The following is a 21373-nucleotide window of genomic DNA, read 5'->3' on the forward strand; positions in this document are numbered from 1 at the left end:
AAACTCGGGAAGATTTAAAAATATTCTATAATATGCATAAATCATATTTTTAGCAATTTTATGGTATCGGGCGAAAAATCCCTTAATTTTTTACCGTACGTTTGTTTATACGTGGGCCTTCACCATTTTAATTGTTCGCGGAAAGTTTCAAGTATATGAATTTTTTTTTTTCGCAGAAAACTACTACAAAACCGGAAACACCCACAAGGCGCACGCCATTGAGCAACTGTGTTATGGGATGGGTTTTTACCCCTACCGCCATAGTACAATGCGTCCAAATAGGTTGTATGCCGTCAATACCGAGAAAAAATAAGGAGATATACGCTGTGCATTGGGTAAACCCTCGCCCATTTGGACTGGATTTTCAACATCTGAATTTCTTTAATAAAATCAATTTTGCGACCTTCGAGTTGTACATCCAGTTCACAACTGTTTGGCTCCAGTCTTGAATACCTATTATCTACCATATGGCCGCCTACTTTTACAGTTCTCTGCACAGGTTGTCAATTGTATTGTAAAAACTGGTCTTGTGTTGTTTTCGCCAAAACGTAAAGAACCGGAAATGTATCAACGAAGCAAAGTCAACGCAGCAAAAAACATATAACAACCACAGTATGCCTTGTTTTGATCTTACGCCGTAGTCCGCAACCGAGACTTCCCTTCCGCATCAGATGAGCACCAGCTCCCGCAATTCCAATTCTTTCATCTCCAAAACCTCCTCGTTCATCATGCCGTGGATGTAGCATTCGCCCAAGAAGTGAAAGCGATATGAATCTGCCACCCCCTGGCCGCTGCCCTCATGCCCTACCCGACGAATGACATAAGGTACGTCACACCCGTTGAGCATGCATACCTCGTCCCCCTGCTTTGTCCAGTATGGCACCAGCCCAAAGTACCCTTTCTTCGTGACGGCGAAGCGCCTGTTCCTGAGAGCTCGCCGCAGTGCTGTTTTGAGCTCCTGAAACGCAGCGCCGGGTCGTCTGCTTGAAAGGTTGGAAAGCTCCAACCGGCCCTTGCCTGGGGGTTGAAGCTGCCTTTTCGAATACTTCTGTCCCGAGAGTGACGGGTGTTGACCAGTAGACTCGTCCAGAAGGAGGCTGAATATCTCTTCAAAGGAAGATGGCGCACGCTGCCTGTTATCTGCGTCTTTGTTCACGACGAGGGTTCGCCAGAACGCTTCGAAGATACTCACGGAGCTTTCCCCAGGATATGATGTGCTTTTTGCCGCTACCTCAGCGCACCTGACGAGGACTTCTTTGTTTGAGGTCTGAGGGTCATTGTAACTGATGTCTGGCTTGCGCATCACTTCAGTCATTTCGACCACGGTATCAAAGAGTCTTCCCTTGACATGAAGCTCATCCTCATGGATGGATATTTGTCTCTGAAGGATAGAGTTACTCCCAACAGCTTTCGGGTTTCCATAGACGCCCGTCCGATCTGACAACGGTGCCGTTTGTCTAGGTTGGCTCCAGTCGGCGACCCAAGAAGGTAAAACTCCTCTTGCAAAATGCTCGCAATCTGTCACCGGCCTCAAGGTCTCGTTATAGTCGTGATCAACCGATTGCAAAGCACTGGCAAGAATAAGCTCGTGTCTCTGCAATGCTTGTGCGGCAACGTCGCGATATAACCTCCCGACCGTGTAGGTCCTGTTGTAGTCGACTCTCACCCACGAAGCCCTGATGATGCCGAGAAGCCCATAGACCTTGTCGCGTTGATCCCAGCAGTTGCTTTCGCGTGCCCTGTTCAACAGATTCATGCTCTGCTCTTGGCCAAACGTGCCTAGCTTCACGACCCTTTGGCAATGGTCCGTGGATCCTTCCTTGGGAGCCTTCTCTTGTAACCACTGTGAGACTCCTGCAGCGCTCAGGTTTGCACAGGCCGTCTCGAGCATAGACCAAGACATCGAGTGACCTCCACAAACCACCCAAGCGTTCCTGGAAAGTGCTACTTCCTGGATGATCCAAAGTCTGGAGAACCAAGGCCTATCTAGAAGGTCCCATAGGTCGTCCCAGATTTTGTCATTTGCGGAAGGAAAGCCCCTCTGCTGCAGACCATCCGGGATCTGAAGCTGGGAAAAGTCAAGTATCAGCTCCGTTGCAGCATGGTTCAGGAGGCCGAAAAGCTGACCAGTGACCGCGTCCGAAGTTCCCAGCCACACCAAAGTGTTGATGGCGTGTTGGTACACTCGACCCATGAGTGGAATCTGGCGACTCTTTTCGTCCTTGTCCTCCTGGTTTATGCAGATTTGGTCGATCCACATCACGATCGAGTGAGTTGAGTTGCGAAAATGGTTCAAGGCGTCAAAAAGAGGCACGGTTATTTCCATTTCATATCCATCCACGGTAATGTGCCTGACTGGCTGCGGATCACCCCATCTGTAGCTCAGGGCCGTATACCATGTAGGTTTGGTCAGATTGTCGGTGGAAAGGGCGAACTGCGTATAGGTGGTGCCCGTGTGTTCAAACTCGATGGTACAATGGTGGAGCTTGCACTTTAGGTGGTCTTTGGGGGAGCCTGGCTCTAGCTCCAGAACTCGAATCTCGTACGGGTTTGTCAGGGGTTTATACTGATTCCGGGTGGTAGCTTGGGAGACATCCGGCTTCTTGTATTGATCGGCTTTCAGTTTTGCCCAAGCAGAGACCTGAGCTTGATCCAGCATCCTGCCCATGCTGGCCTCATCAGTGTTGGCGGCAGCAAGGGTGAGACCACTCGCCCTTGCTATTTCGAACTGTTGAAGCAGCAGTGAATCCACATATCTGTGAGGGACAACAAATCCTTCCAAGTTGTCTTCGTGTTCCTCCATCTTTGTCACTGTGATTGCAATGCAAAAGCTTTGTCGCAGGTGCAGCCAACAAATGTCGATAAACGCTTGTGCCGCGTCCTTGCCTATAGGTACTTTTTAAAGTCCTTGAGGGAAATACCTAGATCCTTCAATCCCCAAAGATCATGCCTCATATTGGCGGCAAGGCTGTCTGCAGACAGGCAGTGAAGGTTGTTGGCTTGCAGGGAGACCCCGCTTTGTTTAACAACTCATCAGTATCCTCGATGACTGACTGACTGACTGTGCTCGAGTGCAGGGGGAATCTGACCACTGACAAAGGCTGCCGTGACATTTCTTGACTTGGATTTTTACCCATTGCGCCGGCGAATCACATGTGATATCAGAAATCTACCGCGGGAGACTTGCTAATATTCGAGTTCTCTTCAATACAAAATTTGGCAGCATAATTTAGCCCGTCTTGTCGCGAAGAAGCCCATCCACAATTCAAGTGTTCTTGCTTGCCCTTTCGCTACATCTCCAAGGAACGCCCCACCTGTACCCCACTAGTCTAGAACCAGCGCAAGAGAAACGGGCAATTACTTGGGGGCTGTTCGTTGTGGGCCCCCTCAAAGAGGGGGTTACAAAACCTTGATTTTCGAAAAAACCGTGGGCCACCCCGCATCAGTTTTTTACCTAGAAAATCGTTAACAATTTAACTTATGCCGAGTGTAATCCCGTTCCATAACAACACAATTGCACTTACCGCAAATATACCTATATCATGACGTCCCCAGAATCTCCAGCTATCTTAGGAGCCCGCATGTATGCCCAATATGTCGAAACTCACCGCAGTAGGGCGGATACCGCGCGGGAGGGCAGATCCAAGCCAGAATCGCTACGATCGTTCTGTAAAAGGAACGGTTACCCGTATTCGAGTACTCAGCGGCATGCTCGTAATCTCCTGATCAATGGCATTCCTAAGATATCGATAAAGCGCAGCGGGCGGCCTTCATTGTTGACTGATGCTGAAGATCAAGCTCTCGTTGCGTATATCATGCAGCTTGATAAACTTGGTGCATATCCCGACTCACAACACGTAATATCTGCGGCCAATCTGATGCGTCAGTCACGTATACCGCCCTGTGATCCAATTCAAATGAACTGGTACGGCCGTTGGCGTAAAAAACACCCGGAACTGCGACTTACCAAACAACAACCCGTCGAGATTACTCGCCTTAGTTGGGAGCAACAGATCGATCTTGTGGAGGCCTGGTATCGCCGCACGGCGGCTCATGCGGTAGAGCTTGGGATCACGGCTTCAGCGGCCTGGAACGCTGACGAATGTGGTACTAGAATCGGTGTGAGAGATGGCCGGATACCGGTATTGGTCGTGACGAAAAAGAGGCATGAAAAGCCACGCACCGCGGATCCGGCTAACCGTGAGAGTTGTACGTTGATAGGCGGTGGCAACGCTGTTGGGCAGTCGCTACCGCCCTTCTGTATCTTCACAAAGTGGCCAACGAGCGATTGGCTTGATCTGGATCTGCCTGAGGGTATCGTTTTTACGCGGTCAGAAACGGGGTTTTCCAACGGAGATATCCAGCTCACCTGGATACAGCATTTCAACCGGTATTCGTGGCCAGAAGTTGCTGCCGTGCAATCGATCGGATCTCCCACGTTGAAAGAGTGGTTTGGTCATGACTTTGACGTCAGATTCGACTTTGTGAACCGCACTGCGGCCAAAATCGATCCAAATTCACAGCGGGCCAAAACACGTATTTGGAGGTGGCTTTTTCTCGACGGCTTTACCGGCCACTTTGGCATGGAGATACTTGATTATTGCCTCAGATTTGATATCGAGATCGTTATTTTACCGCCTCATTCAACGCATTATATGCAGCCCATGGACGTATCCGTGTTCACTCACCTGAAAAACGAGTTGCAGGCGGTCCTGCATGAGCATATAAACACCGGTATTCCGGTGTTCACCCGCTCAGATTTCGTTGCTGCGATTCGAGTAAGTCGTTTTCGATCTACAGGTTAATTTAGCGGTAAACTGATATATCTTCCCTTAACTTAGCGCTGCTGGCAAACGGCTTTCACAACTGGCCACGTAATAAGCGGTTTCCAAGATACAGGCTTGTTTCCTGTCGACGGCACCAAAGTGCTCGCCAAACTGCGTGGCCACGCCACGGCAGCGAATACACCGCGATATCCGGACTCCCTTCCTACCGCTGAACGATTTTCACGGGCCAAATATGCGGCAAGCCGTATGGCGGCCAAGGCGCACCACTTTAGTTCAGATACCGTTGATGCTATCTCGGATTTACAAGCCGTTGCCAACGAGGCGATCATCCTACAGCAACGCGTTGCCCAAGAGCAGACGAATAAGCAAAAACGCCTTCAACGCGCTTCACGTTACAAAGTCAAAATGACGTTGAAGTCAAAAGACAAGCAGTTCCAGACCGCTAATACGTTAGAAGATATGCGGGTCGCTCACGAAGCCAAACAGGCGTTGATCGAGGAAACAGCCCTATACCAACAAGAAAAGTTCGTCAGAGATGCGTGGTATAGGGATAAGAATCAGGCTATTCAACGCTGGCGAGAAACAGAGGGCATGCCCAACGGGATTAAGATACAACAGAAGAGATATCTGGAGGACCTCGGCTTCACGCCGGAGAACGTTCCGGCGGTCAGGGAACGCCCTGGAAAAAGGAAGAAGACCGATTCACAGCCCTCACAGTCATGGTTCGTCGATAAAGGGCCAATTTCAGCTGGAAATACAAGTACCCAGATCAATATTACCGTGGATACCGACTTTGCCTGTTCTATCAGCATATGCGTATCACGATCCTCGCAATCAGCCTCACCTCCCGCCCCAAACAGGCCTTCCAAACCGTTCCCACGGTATATACCATTGGCTACACCCTCTCCCCGTCAACTTCAGGATACGAGACCGCTTGAAGACCGTTCCTCGCCGCCAATACCGGGTGGTAGAAAGGATGAGTTGGAAGTACCCGGGTCGCCTTGTGACCGCTTGAGCGACCGGAAAAGGGCGATTGAGCCAAAACTCCAGAAATAGATATCTACAGCGCAATTCACGGCTTCAATTTATCTGCAAATTCTAACCTTTTTCGTGGGTGTAGTGTTTACGAACGTGAATCGAACTTTCATGAGCTACTTTGTTAGCGATCTGCTAACAAATTTGCTGGCCCACGGTTTTTTCGAAAATCAAGGTTTTGTAACCCCCTCTTTGAGGGGGCCCACAACGAACAGCCCCCAAGTAACCGTGATTACAGTACCCCAAACCGCGTGCACCTATTCACCAAAAAAAAAAGCTCCAATTTGAGATTCTTACAGTACAGTAACGTGCCCACAATCAGTGCCCCATTCAATCCGACTTCAGTTACATACGAAATAACAAGACCGTCAAAGCAAGAACAAAAATCCAACCATCCAACTCATCATGAAGTCTGACACTTATTTCAACGTTTGCCTCGAGCAGGCCGCGCTGTCGCCCCTTCGCTATCGCCACGGCAGCATCGTCGTCAAGGGTGGCAAGGTCATTGGCAAGGGTTTCAACGACTTTCGCCCGGGCTACGACGGCGGCCATATTAATTCCTGTCAGACTCCTGCCAACGCCACTTTGTTGGACCGCAGCCGTCTTGAGCAGGCGCTTCCAGGTGCCAATGTCGCTATGAGCATGCATGCGGAGATGGCTGCCATCCATGCGATTGTTTCCAAGCGTGGTTCGGTTCCCATGTCGTCCACTGGCAAACCGCGCTTCAAGCTACCGGGTAATCCTTTGAAGCGGACCGAAGACGTCGACCGCGCTATGGCCAAGGTCGGCGAGCGCATGCGACGCGACCAACTAAAGCAGCAGCGCACCGCCGCCCTTCGGGCCGCCGAGTGGCGTTTTGAAGTGTGCAAGTCCCAAGCCGGCTCGGTGGTATCAGTATATGAATGCGTATCGAGGACAAGAGCAGCAGCAAGGGCAAGTTCAGCAGCAGCGGCAGCAGCAGCAGCAGGTCCCGATGTTCAACAACCGCAACAACAAACTGCAGCACAGCAATTCTAAATTTCAGCGCTTAGTTGAGCGTGAGCTTAGATATGGGTACCTGGATCGCCCGGTTCCCAGTCAGGACGTTCCAATGAGCAGACGCGTCCAGGGACCCCTCGGCGCTGAATCGTCAGTTCGTGGCAAGAAGTGTGATATAGAAGTATCAGTAGTAAGTTTTTTCCAACATCCAATTTTATTGGAGCAAAGACTAATGAGCTCAAACACACAAAGCCAAATCGCCTGGGAAAAGAACGTTGCAATTCGCCGGGAAAACGCAGTCCTGCCCGGCACGGTCAGACGTCGAAGTCGAACCCAGGCCTGGGAGCCCGGATGAAGTTGCCTAAGGTCGCAGGAGCAGACCTTTACGTAATACGTCTCACTGGCAAACCTCCTAAATCTGTACCAACCCTTTCAGCTCAAAATAGCGATGGAGGCATCGAGTCTCTAGACGACTGCTGTTCTTCAACCTCGTCAACGTCCGCACTTCTAACAGCGACCGAGTCACGGCCCTGCTATCGATGCGTCTCTTATATGCATTCGGTTGGTATTAAACGTGTATTTTGGTCAAATTGCGAGGGCAAGTGGGAGAGTGCCAAACTGCGCGATCTAGTCGATGGCCCTTATTGTAACTCAGTTGGTGGTAAGACCATGCAACCAGTGTGTTAGTGAGGGATCGTGAGGAAGAGGTGCTTGAACGACTTCGGGGTCTAGTCGTATAGTTTCTTCAGATTACACTCCACTAGGTATGGGGCCGAAATCGTCTGGCTTGTCCACCACTTTGCGTTGGTTACCCACGTCCTCAGCGCCATCACGATTATATTTGTGGACTTCACCTCTCCTTGTAGCCAATAACCTGTGTGGTCCGTCAAAGTGTTTGTCGAATGGTTGTTAATGAGAGTTTAGCCAAGGAGTCATTTAGTGGTGTATTGCACCAAGGACCAAGATACAGCTAAGATGGCTAAGCTTCCTTCGAACCTTTGAGGGAACAAGCAATTCATTTGACGCTTGTTTGCAAATTTGCCTGGGCATATAATAGCCCAAATTCAATTTAAATAAAGATATACCAACTTTTGATCATCGTATGCCTAGTTCAGACCAACCACTTTTTTCTTGATTTTTAACAGCAGATCGGAGGCAATTGGCAACTTGCCCATCGCCAAAACATCATCGGATGTTACGCATGTAATTGCCGAATGTCTTATGTCATTGAAGATGAGAGGTCTAGAATTGCTGGGGTATGTTGCACGAGATTGGATTATGACGATGCAACGTGGGCCTGCCAAGCTTTTGCCGTCCCGGATGCCAATTCCAGATCGCCCAAAACGTCTACCTAGCCACTTGACGCAGCTTAGCAGCCACCACAAAAAACATTCTGGATGGAGCGGTACTTCCGCTTTATTCCCCGCCTATAGAGGTGCTATACCTTGGCTGTTGATTGATTGTGATGGAAAAATCAAACCGAATAAAAAACATAAAACAATCCCTGGGGGATCTTCGCCTTGTGGTAGATCCCATACCATTTAGAATTGCATACGACACGTAAGATAAGCTGGCGTTCATCCCACCCATCATATAATAGGTCACTCGGCAATTTCGTTGCCGTGTGGAGCCCCGAACCGCTGCAAGTTCTCTGTCACTCTATCTCACGGTCCCACGAGGGACTACCCATTACATATGGACCCAATCGTGCAAAAGGGTTTTTTCTTCCAGAATTCAGCTCCATGACGTCAATCCAAACTGATTCGCGACTTCCCCCAGTAAGGCAACCTTACCGCACGTTCACACTACCAAAGCGGCAGGCAAGAGTTAGAGATTGGATGACAAGCGGATACCACGGTGTAGTACAGAATGCAGATGAACTGGGCTAGCAGGAGTGACGGGACGGGATGACTGAGGTGCCTGGTTCTCTTCCTTCCTCCTATAAAGAACAATGTTTGCGCCCGTCCTACCTTGATTGTGTGCTCCATGCAGTCCCTTAGATCTTAAACCAGACATTGGTCTTCTGTTCAAAAGCAGACATATTTCCTGTTGTTGGCGTAAGGCACTTGTAGCCTTTCGCCTTTGAGTTTTTTTCTATTTTTTTTTTATCTGGTCAACATCCTCACCCACCACTCAGCATCGCGTCAAATCATCAACATGCCTCTCTTTGGAAAGCGCCGCGCCGCTAAGGAGGAGGGCTCTCTCCCTTCTACCGAGGCAGATGGTCACCGTCACCATAAGCGCTCTCCGGCCGAGTCCTACTCCATGTCTAAGCGGCCTAGCTTCGGCCAGTGGGTAAAGCACACTTGGCTGGACATTGTAACGATGGCCATCATGGGAGCTCTGGGTCTAGGCGTATGTTGATCAGCTTCTAGAAACCCATGTGTCGTATCGACATATCGTTCCTGATCTCAACTAACAAAACACCACCAATCTAGATTTACTTCGCCGAGCCTCGCCCGGCCCGCTCATTTGCGGTAACCTTTTCCGACGGTCAGGTAGTCTACCCTCAGTTCGCCTACCCTCTCCGCGATGAGGTGGTCCCCATCTGGCTGGCTGCATTCCTGGCCTCCATGGTCCCAATCACCATCATGGCCATCATGCAGATCCGTGTGCGATCCTTCTGGGAGTTCAACAACGCCGTCATCGGAATTCTGTACTCGCTCATCACGGCCGCATTGTTCCAGGTCTGGGTGAAGTGGCTAATCGGTGGTCTCCGCCCTCACTTCCTCGACGTTTGTGATCCGGACCCGGCCAAGATGGGCAACAACAATGGCGAGGGGTTCCAGAGGCTCTACTTCCGCCCCGATATCTGCCGAGGCGAGAAGAAGCTCATCAACGACGCACTCGAGTCCTTTCCCTCGGGTCATACGACAGCCGCATTTGCTGGTTTTGGCTATCTATACCTCTACCTTAATGCAAAGCTCAAGGTCTTCAGCAACTACCACCCCTCGCTCTGGAAGCTCGCTCTGACCTACTCCCCGATCCTGGCCGCCGTCCTGATTGGCGGCGCCCTGACCATCGACGAGTACCACAACTGGTATGATATTTTTGCCGGTGCCGCTGTTGGCATCACCATGGCTTTCAGCTCGTACCGCATGACCTTTGCCGCCATCTGGGACTGGCGCTTCAACCACATTCCGCTGAACCGGACAGCCCCCTTCAATTACGACAGCTATATGAATGCCGAGCTGCTCCATGCCGTTGCGACTCGCAAAGCCGGCTGGGGCGGAGATGGCCTTGGTCACGGACACGGACACGGACACCACGACAAGCATGCTGCCGGTATGGGTGCTGGTCATGTTGGTCACCACGACGGCATGGGACACCACAATGGCGTGGGACACCATAACGGGTTGGGCCACCAGGACGGTGCCCACTCCGCCGTCGGCGGCCACGCTAACGGTGTGCCAGCCAACGACGGCTTCACACAGCATAGGAGGCCTGTGGGAGGCCATGGTGGTGACCACATGGTTTAATGCAGTTTCACTTTGACGGAGCTGGGGAGTAAAGACCAAAGATATAACTTATAATGATGCGGGGGACAGTCGAGGTCTTGGTAGTAAAATTGCAGCCTTTTCAGTATGTTAGCATTCACATTGAGTAGTTTTGCGCTGGAGTTGGAATTGGGACTTGAAAAACACGATACCAGAACACGATACCAGAGTCATGATAATTAGTAATTCTGATAGTTTTATACCTGTGGCCTGGGGTGCATCACCCAGTCAACCTGAGTGAATTGTCTTTATTTCACAATCACGATAGTGGCCATGCGTTTACTAGATTTAAGGAATATGTTCTGTTGCTGTTATGATACAAAAAGGCTATACCAGGTAATAATTGTTCTATAAAGCTACCGGTTCAATCAACTCATTATACTCATAACTCAGGAGAAGTGGAACTTGGCCTTCTCAGTAGACCTCTTGCGGCTCCACTGGTGCGCCAATCCCTGGCCCTCACGCTGCTTCTCAGTGAAAAGAGCCCCGACGATGGTCTTGTCCCTGAACAGACCGGCGTTGTTGTAGACGAGGCTGTGGTCGCTGTCGGTGTGCGCCTGCCAGTGGAGCTTCTGGGGCGGGACGCGCTCGCCGACCAGGAGGTCGATCATGGCGGCCGTGTTCTGGTAGTGGACGTTGTCGTCGCCAGTGCCGTGGATGACGTACGATGCGCCGGCAATGTTCTTGAAGCCGGCGCTGTTGCGGACGGCCGTGGTGTTGTAGCCGGCCTGGTTGCCCTGGGCCGTCTTCATGTAGCGCTCCGTGTACATGGTGTCATAGAAGCGCCAGTCGGTGACGGGGGCGCCGATGATGCCCAGGCTGAAGACGCCCGAGTCGAGCTCGACCACCTTGGCCGACAGGTATCCACCGTACGACCAGCCCATGATTCCAATGTGCTCGCGGTCGACGAAGGAGAAGCGCTCCGAGATCTGCTCCGCGGCCCACGTCTGGTCTTCGGCCTCGAGCTTGCCGAGCTGTGCAGTCACAGTCGAGCGGAACTTACGGCCCTTGAAGCCGGTGCCGCGGTTGTCGACCGTGTAGGTGATGTACTCGAGTTCAGGGTCCGAGGCGATGTAGGGCTTCCAGCCGTTGAGGGATGCGAAGCGCTTGTGGACCTCCTGAGCGTTGGGGCCACCATAGGGGATGAACAGGGTCGGGTACTTCTTGGTGGCATCAAAGTTGGCCGGGAGACGCTGCATGACGTTCAGGGTGAAGCCGGACGGGTGCTCGAGCTCGAAGTAGGTGATGTTGGGCAGGTTGTACTCCTGGATGCGGTCCCAAAGGGCCTTGTTGCTGGTGATGACGCTCAGAGGCTCGGTCGAGTTGACCGAGTAGAGCTCCTGGTACGGGACGTCGGGACCCTGGTAGCTCAGGATGTAGTAGGTCGCGTTGGACGAGAACGATGCGGTCCAGTAAGCGGCAACCGAGTCGTCGACAAGAGCCTTCTTCTCGCCCGTGGCGTAAGAGACCGAGTAGATGTGGCGCTCGGTGCTGTGGTGCTCTGTGGACTGGTAGTAGATGAGCTGGCGGGCCGTGTCGATCTTGAGAACGGCAGTGACCTCGTACTCGCCCGAGGTCAGCGCCTTGGGCTCGCCACCCTTGACGGGGTACAGGTAAAGGTGCATCCAGCCGGACTCGTCAGACAGATCAACATAGTATGTCTGGTTGCAGGACCCACGAAGGCCGCCGACGTATTGCACGGCGTGCATGGGCTCCAGCCAGCCATCGGTACCGTCGCGCTCACGGATGACTGAGGAGTCGCCAGAGGGCACGTTGACGACCACGAGCTTCTCCAGATCCTGAACGCGGTTGTAGGCGCGGTACATGACGCTGGCGTGCTTGCTGGTCAGCCAGACAACCTCACCGATGATGAGGTCATCGGCGGGGAAAGCATCGACGGGGATGGTCTTGGTTGTACCATCGGCAACACTCAGGAGGGTGAACTCGACAGTGGGGTTCTTGGTACCGACTTTGGGGTAGCGAAGCTCTAGCTCCTTAGGGTAGACAGGGGCGTACTTCTGGCCATCCATGTAGTAAGGGATGGTGAAGGTCTCAACTCCAGTCTCGTCGAAGCTCAGGTAGGCAACGTACTCGCCGTCCGGCGAGAACCAAAGGGTCTTGCGGTCGCCGTAAATCTCCTCCTCGTAGACCCAGTCAGGAACTCCGTGGAACTTATCGGGGCCACCGTCAGTGGTGATCTGTGAAATGGTTCCGTTCTTGTTGAGAAAGAGGTTGTTGCCGCGGACAAAGGCAATGGCGTTGCCGGCAGGAGCAATCTCGGCATACTGAATGTCACCGGCTTGGTCCGGGACAACAGGTGAGAGCTCACCCGAGGCGACATCGAGGACGAAGTAGTTGGCAAAGTACGAGTGACGGTACTGCTTGACGAAATCGGCCGCAAACAGAACCTTGGTCAAGTCGGAGCTGACAGAGTAGTCGTAGGTGTTGGGCGGGAACTTGTCCGCAGCAACAAAGGTCTCGCTGCTGCCGGTGGCGATGCTCTCAAAAACCAGGCCGGCATCAGTGTTCGTGATGTACTGGCCATCCTCGCCGGTGGCAATCCACTGCACGGATCTTGAGCTAGAACCGAATTTGGGAGACAGAACCGTGTCGTTGAATGTGAGAAGCTTGTCGCCGTTGCCAAGGGGCTGCCGGGGCTGACGTGGAGGGTCAATGGCCGAGGCCGAAAAGGCCAAGGCGGCCACAAGCAACACAGAGCCGAACATGTTGGTTTGTTCTGTGTGGCGTCGTGGTTCGTTTCCGTTCGTCCAAGAAGAAAAATCAGAGACCAGACCCTGGAATGTTGGTCTTTCGACTGGGGTCAAAAAGACACACGGTCGAACTCTGCAGATAGCTTCAAGGGCTAAGCAGGCGACGACACCGGGCAGAGCGAGCGCGGGGGGTGGCAGGCACACAGGATGTTGGGAAGACGGGTAACGGACGAGAGTGCCATCTTATGTATTTCGGCTCAGGGGATGCACGCCTTGGCGGTACAATCGGGCCTCTCTCTTTTTTCTTCTACTCACTGTCTGTCTCGCGTCATACAGCCAGCAATAACGCCTTGGCTGCTCCAATTCCTGCACGACCGGACATTGGGTCTGCGTACTGCGGGGCGGTCACCCAGAGCAGCTTCCTCTTCTCCTCTTGCCCAGCCGACAGAAGCGTGCGGGTTGGTGATTGCAATTTGGGGTTTGTCTTGGCGCGTCCAACCACTTGTGACCCGATTGGCCAAGCAGCCAATTCCCACCGCTATGGACCTGGGTCGAATGTTCATATCAACATGCTCTAGTGCTCAATTCGGAAGGTCGCAATTGGGGTTTTGGGGATCGCTTACAGTAGTAGTACAGCCTGCAGGCATCATCAAAATTGCTGTGTGTGTGGTACTATGCGAATTCAATTCCGATCTCAGGGGGCAACGTGCGTGCCAGAGATGGAGGGGGAGGTGGCAAACAGAATAAAAGAGAAGTTTCCAGGCAGTGGTCTTTTTTGAACCGTTCTCAGACAGCAGACCGGCCGCCTTTCTGGTGCCTGTTTGTATATCCCTACTATCTATTTCTAGACCAGTTGTATCTCTGGGCAAAATTCCCTCAGCAGCGCGGATGTTTCTGGGCCTTTTTTGATTTTGTTTATTTGCCATAATAGCCCCAGCATCTATTTTGGCCAAGACCGAGAGCACTACGGTTTGGGAAGGTCGTCACTTGGCCAAGTCGGGCTTTTACAAGTTATCTCGGAATTTGGCTAGAAAACCTTTCCAGGATAAGCTTTGCAGCCAAGGGCTGGCGTGATCCTTTCAAATTCTTGTCTACACACTCATCAGATGGCAATGGATTGCGAACAAATCACGCTTGATGAATATAGCATTATAATGATTATACGCTTCCGCTCAATCAGCCAGATTCCTGTAGCACCTCGTGAGATCCATCCAGCCGTCGAGGAGGCGTCTTCACCGGCTAACTGCGCACCTTGTGATCAAGAGCATCAAACACCAACATGCGCCAACAGCTGTATGTTGCTGTAGAAGCCTTCTATGAGAGGTATATAGTCATGTCGAGCTCCCTTCATCATCAATTGGCCCTGTTGCAACACTCGGTCGCCAGAGAGCTCCACTTCGAGCTCGTGCTCTTTCCGCTGTTCAACATGTCAGTCATGGTCAAACTTTTGAGTGATACGGAATGGATCACAGCCAACTTACCATACCGCCGCCTGCGGCTTCCTGCGTGACCTGTGTCAGATCAATCTGATAGGGACCTTGAGTGTAGCTCAAGCGATCCTTGCTCCGGTCAGGTGATCTCCTGTCTTTAATCCCAAACCGTTCTAGCTCTTCGATTGAGCCTTCCCAGGGCATTTCAAGGTTGATGCTGATGCGACAGTCGTGAGCGGCGCGTGGAAAATGAATGCTTAGGTCGGCAAGTCGCGCCTTTACTATCTGGCGAAGAGGCACCAGGTCTGGCCCTTCACGCATATAGGTTGCTCGCACTTTGACCCGGTGTCTGCTGTAACGCCGAACGATATCTGGTAGACGAGCTTCAAGTTCTTGCGGCAGCTCAAAGAACCTGTCTATTTCCCTCGTATGCTTGTAAATGACCGGTACCCGTCCCTGTGCATCCGGGTTGCGATGAAATGTCTCGGCGACTATGCCGTTGAGATACTCGTTGTAACCTTTATGTTGTTGCTAGAAGATTGCAAGGCCGAGTTAGCATTTGCAGAAGTTTGCAGGCGTTGGTTAGAACGCGACGCGGCTGTATAGCAACATCTATCGTAAGTGAAAAGAACATACCTCAGTCATACTACTCCTAAACGCATTATCTATCCTATCTCCATCAAGGACAATCTCATCCAGCCCAGGTATACCGAGTCGTTGATCAGTATGCTTGTCAATCACCCATCCTAACTTTGCTTCGATTTCGAATTGGATTTTCCGAGACAATATTTGCTCCATGTCCTCATTCTTGATGACGTTCTGGACGACGAAGTCTGCGATAGTCTTCACAGTTGGATCGGTCGGGCGGAATCCCTTGATGGAAGGCTCCCAATCTCGTATCGTTGTCACCTCTGGAGCAGCAGAGGTAGCAGGCGGTGCGGACGCCGGCGCAGGTCCAGGACGGGAACCATTCGCACGAGAGATCTCTGGAGATGTGTGTCTGCTAGCAGGCCTCTCGGCCGTCTTCTCACGTTGGTGCCTCTCTTCTGGGTACACGAGTTTCCTCAGATCAATGTTGTAGCTCTTGAGTTCAAACTCTTCTCCACGTGCCCTCGCTTCGTTCTTGCATTCGTCCAGACTGCGCGCCCAAGCAGGCTTTTCGGTGTATCGGCGTGGCATCTTGCGTCGGGCCGAGGGTGGAGGCCGCTGAGGTTGGTGGTCCGCCTCAAACTTGCGTTTGGCTGGTGTTTCCATCGGGGGCGATTGTGAAGGATTGCTGCCGGGGGTGTTGAACTGTGGAGCGATGTTGCGAGGAAATGATAGTTGCCGGGCCGGCCGTGGCTGGGCAGCCGGGGGCATCGGTGGCTGCGAAAGATACGGAGACTGCGGTTGTGCAAACATTTGGGTGCCACCGGGTGTTTGGGCGACAGACTGTTGAGTCATATACGGCGATTGAGGATGTGCGTAACCAGGTGTTCCCCCCGGTGTCTGCGCTTGGGGGCGTGGGTGTGAAAAGTATCCCGTGTCCGGCGACATGTGCATATTTGGTACGGCTGTCGAAGGTGTGGTCTGGTTGTAGTCGCGGTAGGGAGGTTGCGCAGCGGTTTGAATTGGGGTTAATGGCTGTCGCACGGTCTGGTGTTGAGGTTGAGGTTGAGATTGCTGTTGATGCTGGGGCCGCGGCGGCGGCGCCGCGTCGTTATTGAGCATCTTTGTCAAATCCATGATGGGGCGGCGGGTACGGATGCACTGAGAACTTTTGAGCGACGATGAGGATGAATTGCAACCTTAATGGCAGCCAAAGAGTCGAGCAAGGCTTTGCGCTGGCGGGAAAGATTAAACATGGATGAGGTGTGCTACAGGCTTCGATAGCTTCAAGACGCGCGCGAGGCCACAAATTAGGTCCTTTCGCGCCTTCACACTGCAGCAGCTGCTTGCTGGGGACAGGGCTACTCCAGCCCGTGGGTCTCTACTCTGATTGGTGGTACGAGCTCCCTTGTTGTGAATGTCCTATAGCGCAACGAACCGGCATTTAAGGTACCTGAGATAAGGCAAGGTTGCGAGTCTAGGTGTCTGGTAGAGAACCTTGTGTCGCGTGCTAATCGCGACTGCTTTATGGATAGGACAGCGTTCACGTGAATCTGAGCAGGCTTGTTTCCGAGAATATATGAGCCCGTCAAACTTTTGCAGCTGATACTGCAGCATATGTCAATTTCACTCTTAAAAAAAAAAAAAATCTACGAATCCCTATCTTCCGCTGTTGGTCCAACATTCATCCCTCAACTACGGGCTGGTGTGTCGCGGTTTCAATTTCGTGGCCTTGCTGGAACTTGAGTGAACTTTGGTGCATGGAAGCCTAGCGCACTTGCTTCCCTCCCTCATTGGTTTAGATTTTAACACGTCCCCACCAGCTGCTCGTCCGAGTGGATACTTGGTATCGATCCGTGCGCACCTTGCAGTGCACAGCTTTCCACCAGCTGGGGCTTGCGAGTTGCAACGCAAGACGAAGCTGCCTGCTTGTGTCATTTCAACGTGGGAACCGTGAGCGAGCATCTAGGTATCTATCTTGTTTGGCCATCATCAACTGCCACCTTTCTCGACAACAAACCAAGCCGCATCTCAGACCAATAAATCTGCCTTTCCTAGATCTGAGATATCGTCTGTTTCTTTTTTTGCGCTTCGATACGAACCCCAACAAAGTACTCTGTACTCTACAATGCCTGGCCTCGTCACGGCAACGGGAGTTCTTGGCTTCCTCGCCGACGAGGAGCCCGAACTGAAGGTTTTCGCTCTTCAGACTCTCAATGATGACCTCGATACCGTCTGGACGGAGGTAGCTGGAGCTTTGAGTCAAATGTGCGTATCGACGGTCGATGCCGCCGATGACGTATTCGAGCGATTTCCGTTGTGATTGGTATACTAACCCTTCTCTGTAGTGAGGCTCTGTACGAGGATGAATCCTTCCCCGAACGGCAACTTGCAGCCTTGGTGCTGGCCAAGGTTTACTACCATCTTCAGGCTTACAATGAGAGTATGACTTTTGCCCTGGCGGCGGGCGACTTGTTCAAGCTCGATGCGCCTGGCGAGTTCGAGGAGACCATTATCTCCAAATGCATAGATCAATACATCGCCGTTTCATCTATGCACCACTCGCCTGCGAAGCCATCCAAGTCCGATACCTCCCTGCCGACTCTGGAGACGACTTTCGCTGCCGGTGTGACCGATCCATCCGCTCTCATGTCTCCGACGACCCCATTCTCTCAGTCTACGCTCCCATCCAAATCCCTCCTGTCCCGCGATTCGACAGACAACACCATCCTGGATCCGACGTTCCAGCCCGCCACCAAAAAGGGACGTTCAGGTTCGATTGTACAGCTGCCCGACCAGCAAACTCAGAAGGCGCTGCAACGGGTTATTGAGCGCCTGTTTGAGAACTGCTTGAAGGCCGGCCGCTACCGACAGGTCGTGGGCATCGCCGTGGAGGCCAAGAACCTAGATGTTCTGCGCGGGGTTATTAAGAGGGCAAGCGACGATGAGAAGCGAACCAAGGGCAAATCTCAAGAATCCATTCAGAGCCCAGGCGACGAGCTGATGGAGTACGCCCTGGGCATCTGCATGGATATCGTCCAGGAGCGCAGCTTGCGGACAGAGATTCTCAGGCTGATTTTAAGCCTGCTCAACGACATACCCAACCCTGACTACTTTGCTATCGCCAGGTGTGTCGTGTATCTCAATGCCGATGAGCAAGCGTCGACAATGCTTCGCAAGCTTGTGGACAACGGCGACGTCAACTCGATAGCAAGCGCATATCAGATTGCGTTTGATCTTTACGACAATGGCACGCAAGAATTTCTGGGCAAGGTGATTAAGTCACTACCTTCGGGGGAGCCGCCGAAGAAGCCCGAGGCCGAAAAGCCAGAAGGAGCGGAGCCTACCGAGGATGCGCCGCTTTTGGAGGATGCCGAAGAATCGACTCCCGATGATGCCGAGGAAGAGTTACCTGAGGAAGTCGCCAAAGTCTTTAGGAACATCCGCACCATCTTGGATGGCAGCAAGACCATCAAGTTGAACCTGGAGTTCCTTTACCGAAACAACCACACAGATCTCAGCATCCTCAACAAGGTCCGAGAGAGCTTGGAGGGCCGCAACTCAATCTTCCACACCGCGGTGACTTTCTGCAATGCTTTCATGAACGCTGGCACTACCCACGACAAGTTCTTCAGGGACAACCTTGAATGGCTAGGCAAGGCTGTCAACTGGTCCAAGTTCACAGCCACGGCTGCGCTTGGAGTCATCCACCGCGGCAACCTTACACAGTCACGCAAGCTTCTTGAGCCCTACCTTCCGAAATCAGGAGGCCTAAGCAGCGGCTCAACCTTTAGCCAGGGAGGAGCTCTGTACGCTTACGGTCTCATTCACGCCAACCATGGTGCTGACGCTCTTGATTACTTGAGGTCTATGTTCACTGGCCACGACGACGAGGTTATTCGCCACGGCGGTGCTCTCGGCTTGGGAATTGCAGGCATGGCTACTGGCGACGAAGAAATGTTCGAGGAGCTCAAGAATGTGCTGTGGCAAGACTCTGCGCTCAATGGCGAGGCCGTCGGTCTGGCTATGGGTCTCGTTATGCTTGGTACTGGAAACGCCAACGCGCTGAAGACCATGTTCCAGTACGCCCACGACACAACGCACGAAAAGATTGTTCGTGGTTGCGCCTTGGGCATGGCCCTGATCATGTTTGGGCGCCAGGAGGGTGCCGACGTCATCATCGAGGCTCTCCTTGCTGACCCTGACCCAACTCTCAGGTATGGTGGTATCCTCACAATCGCCATGGCTTACTGCGGAACTGGAAGCAACAAGGCCATCCGAAAGCTCCTTCACACCGCGGTTAGCGACGTCAACGATGATGTCCGTCGTATCGCCGTGATGAGCTTGGGCTTTATCCTCTTCCGCAAGCCCGGTAGCGTTCCTCGTATGGTGGAGCTTCTCTCTGAGTCTTACAACCCCCACGTTCGGTATGGTTCTGCCATGGCTCTTGGTATCTCATGTGCCGGTACTGGTCTTGACGAGGCTATCGACCTCCTGGAGCCGATGATGAAGGACCCCACAGATTTCGTCCGTCAAGGTGCTCTGATTTCGCTCGCCATGATCATGGTCCAGCAGAACGAGGCGATGAACCCTAAGGTTGCCTCAATCCGCAAGACGTTGAAGAAGGTTGTCGGTGATCGTCATGAGGATGCCATGACCAAGTTTGGTGCCTCGCTTGCGCTGGGCATCATCGACGCCGGAGGCCGCAACTGCACCATCGGCCTGCAAACCCAGACCGGCAACCTTAACATGCCGGGCATTGTTGGCATGGCCATCTTCACCCAATACTGGTACTGGTTCCCATTCACTCACTTCCTGTCATTGAGTTTCAGCCCAACGTCTATCATTGGACTGGACCATGACCTCGAGATCCCCAACTTCAAATTCCACTGCGCCGCGCGCCCCAGTCTGTTCGATTACCCACCAGAGCAGGAGGTCAAGACTGAGGAGGGCCCTGCTCTTATTGCCACGGCTGTTCTTTCCACCACTGCCCAGGCCAAACGCCGTGCCCAGAAGAAGGCAAGCGCGCAACGACGCGAAAGCATGGACATCGATTCGCCTGCCGTTTCCAAGCCGGTCGTTGCCGAAGCAGGAGACAAAATGGATGTCGATGACGACAAGAAGGCCAAGTCAGATGACTCTAAGGATAAGAAGGATGGAGAGTCTGCCGTTGAGAAAGAGGGCTCCGCGGCGCCTGAGACCAAGAAGAAGGCAGAGAGGGAAAAGGTCGGTTACGAAATTGAGAACATCTCTCGAGTGTTGCCTGGCCAGCTGAAGTTCATCAGCTTCCCTGCCGGTCGTTACAAGCCTGTCAAGAAGCCCACCGGTGGTCCCCTTCTTCTGCAAGATACACAGCCCGACGAGCCCAAGTCTTTGATCGAGGAGAAGCTCAAGAAGGTTACTGTGGAGAAGGCGCCCGTTGCTGGCGCCCAGGCTGGCTCATCGGCTCGCGATGGTGGACGCATGGGTGGTCTCATGACTGACCAGCAAGCGCTTATCCGTGCTGCCCAACAAATTGCCTCGGGCGTCGGTGCTGGCGGCGATGACAACTGGCGAGAGGCGCTCGGCCGTGGAGGTCGCGCTGGCGAGAGCGAGCTTTTCCGACAGCTCCTGGGAGGTCGTTCCCAGTCTGGTGCCGCTGGCGTGTCTGGCGGAGACCAGCGCACAGGCGCCGCCGCTGCCGCCGGCGTTTTGACTGCGGTGGATGAGGATGGCGAGGATGACGAGGAGGCCTCTGTTCCTCGTGACTTCGAGTACTTCACCGATAACGAAGATGAGGAGTTGTGAGCGGAGATCATCCAATGAAATGAGGACCTAGTCAGGTGCTTAAGAGATTTTGCCAAACTTGGAAGTTCAGGGGTGGATGGGATGCGTTCCTCTGTAAAACAGTACTTGTATTACTTGCCTAGGGTAACTCGGGAAGCATACACAGTCTAGACTTGGCTTAATTACTTTTCTTCCAACAATCTCCTTTGCCTTCTCAGGCAATGAAGGACTTTACCTTTCACTGCCACATGCAATACATGATCACGCAAGCTTTCCATACAATTACTGTTCATCACATTGCTACCCCCTGTGGGAATACGCGTGTTCTTTGGCAAAATTCTGCCATGATAGGATTCATCATTGCTACCATGTTGGAGGTTGGTAAGATTAAGTGACTAAGAATGGATATCTCGAAACGTTGAATGACAAAGGAAACAAGATCGGAAAGAAACGCAACGGCCCCTAACCCCCCTCCCCAGCCCAAGCGATTGTCTAAATTACACAAAGTATACAGAGCTCGCAAACCCCAAAAGTGCAAACCAATTGTTTGATTACATGAGCCCATTAGACCCGAAGTTGAT

General features: G+C 52.5%; 7 protein-coding genes across 7 annotated transcripts; 3 read left to right on the plus strand and 4 right to left on the minus strand.

The window, feature by feature from the left end:
• Positions 1-340: 340 nt before the first annotated feature.
• On the minus strand, positions 341-3252 carry MGG_05985 (uncharacterized protein). The gene has a single exon (XM_003711782.1). The coding sequence runs from the start codon at positions 2801-2803 to the stop codon at positions 668-670; it is 2136 nt and encodes a 711-aa protein (XP_003711830.1). The 5' UTR covers positions 2804-3252; the 3' UTR covers positions 341-667.
• Positions 3253-6227: 2975 nt separating this feature from the next.
• MGG_05987 (uncharacterized protein) lies at positions 6228-6839 on the plus strand (the record flags this gene model as incomplete). The annotated part of the gene is made up of 1 exon (XM_003711783.1): positions 6228-6839. One exon carries the CDS (start codon positions 6228-6230, stop codon positions 6837-6839), a length of 612 nt encoding a protein of 203 aa, XP_003711831.1.
• Positions 6840-8728: 1889 nt separating this feature from the next.
• On the plus strand, positions 8729-10675 carry MGG_05988 (lipid phosphate phosphatase 2). The gene is made up of 2 exons (XM_003711784.1): positions 8729-9155; positions 9239-10675. The coding sequence occupies exons 1-2, from the start codon at positions 8958-8960 to the stop codon at positions 10277-10279; spliced, it is 1239 nt and encodes a 412-aa protein (XP_003711832.1). The 5' UTR covers positions 8729-8957; the 3' UTR covers positions 10280-10675.
• An 11-nt stretch (positions 10676-10686) lies between these two features.
• MGG_05989 (seprase) lies at positions 10687-13023 on the minus strand (the record flags this gene model as incomplete). Its single annotated transcript, XM_003711785.1, has 1 exon — positions 10687-13023. One exon carries the CDS (start codon positions 13021-13023, stop codon positions 10687-10689), a length of 2337 nt encoding a protein of 778 aa, XP_003711833.1.
• Positions 13024-13336: 313 nt separating this feature from the next.
• Positions 13337-13655, minus strand: MGG_16731 (uncharacterized protein; the record flags this gene model as incomplete). Its single annotated transcript, XM_003711786.1, has 2 exons — positions 13337-13546; positions 13632-13655. 2 exons carry the CDS (start codon positions 13653-13655, stop codon positions 13337-13339), a joined length of 234 nt encoding a protein of 77 aa, XP_003711834.1.
• A 418-nt stretch (positions 13656-14073) lies between these two features.
• MGG_05990 (uncharacterized protein) lies at positions 14074-16391 on the minus strand. The gene is made up of 3 exons (XM_003711787.1): positions 15075-16391; positions 14490-14969; positions 14074-14425 (listed from the first exon to the last, which is right to left on the minus strand). The coding sequence occupies exons 1-3, from the start codon at positions 16161-16163 to the stop codon at positions 14276-14278; spliced, it is 1719 nt and encodes a 572-aa protein (XP_003711835.1). The 5' UTR covers positions 16164-16391; the 3' UTR covers positions 14074-14275.
• A 543-nt stretch (positions 16392-16934) lies between these two features.
• MGG_05991 (26S proteasome regulatory subunit rpn2) lies at positions 16935-21123 on the plus strand. Its single transcript, XM_003711788.1, has 2 exons — positions 16935-17294; positions 17375-21123. The coding sequence occupies exons 1-2, from the start codon at positions 17155-17157 to the stop codon at positions 20811-20813; spliced, it is 3579 nt and encodes a 1192-aa protein (XP_003711836.1). The 5' UTR covers positions 16935-17154; the 3' UTR covers positions 20814-21123.
• The last annotated feature ends 250 nt before the right edge of the window (positions 21124-21373 follow it).

The sequence above is a fragment of the Pyricularia oryzae genome, chromosome 3 (genome assembly GCF_000002495.2).
Source record: "Pyricularia oryzae 70-15 chromosome 3, whole genome shotgun sequence".
In the NCBI taxonomy this organism is placed as follows: domain Eukaryota; kingdom Fungi; phylum Ascomycota; class Sordariomycetes; order Magnaporthales; family Pyriculariaceae; genus Pyricularia; species Pyricularia oryzae.

What these genes read in the sequence shown, in the direction of transcription:
- MGG_05985 (XM_003711782.1), bottom strand. Translation starts at nt 2,803, where the DNA reads ATGGAGGAACACGAAGACAACTTGGAAGGATTTGTTGTCCCTCACAGA.
- MGG_05988 (XM_003711784.1), top strand. Translation starts at nt 8,958, where the DNA reads ATGCCTCTCTTTGGAAAGCGCCGCGCCGCTAAGGAGGAGGGCTCTCTC. An exon ending in TGGGAGCTCTGGGTCTAGGC is followed by an intron (nt 9,156 to 9,238) that starts GTATGTTGATCA and finishes CCACCAATCTAG; the next exon opens with ATTTACTTCGCCGAGCCTCG.
- MGG_05990 (XM_003711787.1), bottom strand. Translation starts at nt 16,163, where the DNA reads ATGGATTTGACAAAGATGCTCAATAACGACGCGGCGCCGCCGCCGCGG. An exon ending in TTAGGAGTAGTATGACTGAG is followed by an intron (nt 14,970 to 15,074) that starts GTATGTTCTTTT and finishes GCAATCTTCTAG; the next exon opens with CAACAACATAAAGGTTACAA. An exon ending in AAGCCGCAGGCGGCGGTATG is followed by an intron (nt 14,426 to 14,489) that starts GTAAGTTGGCTG and finishes CATGTTGAACAG; the next exon opens with CGGAAAGAGCACGAGCTCGA.
- MGG_05991 (XM_003711788.1), top strand. Translation starts at nt 17,155, where the DNA reads ATGCCTGGCCTCGTCACGGCAACGGGAGTTCTTGGCTTCCTCGCCGAC. An exon ending in GCTGGAGCTTTGAGTCAAAT is followed by an intron (nt 17,295 to 17,374) that starts GTGCGTATCGAC and finishes CCTTCTCTGTAG; the next exon opens with TGAGGCTCTGTACGAGGATG.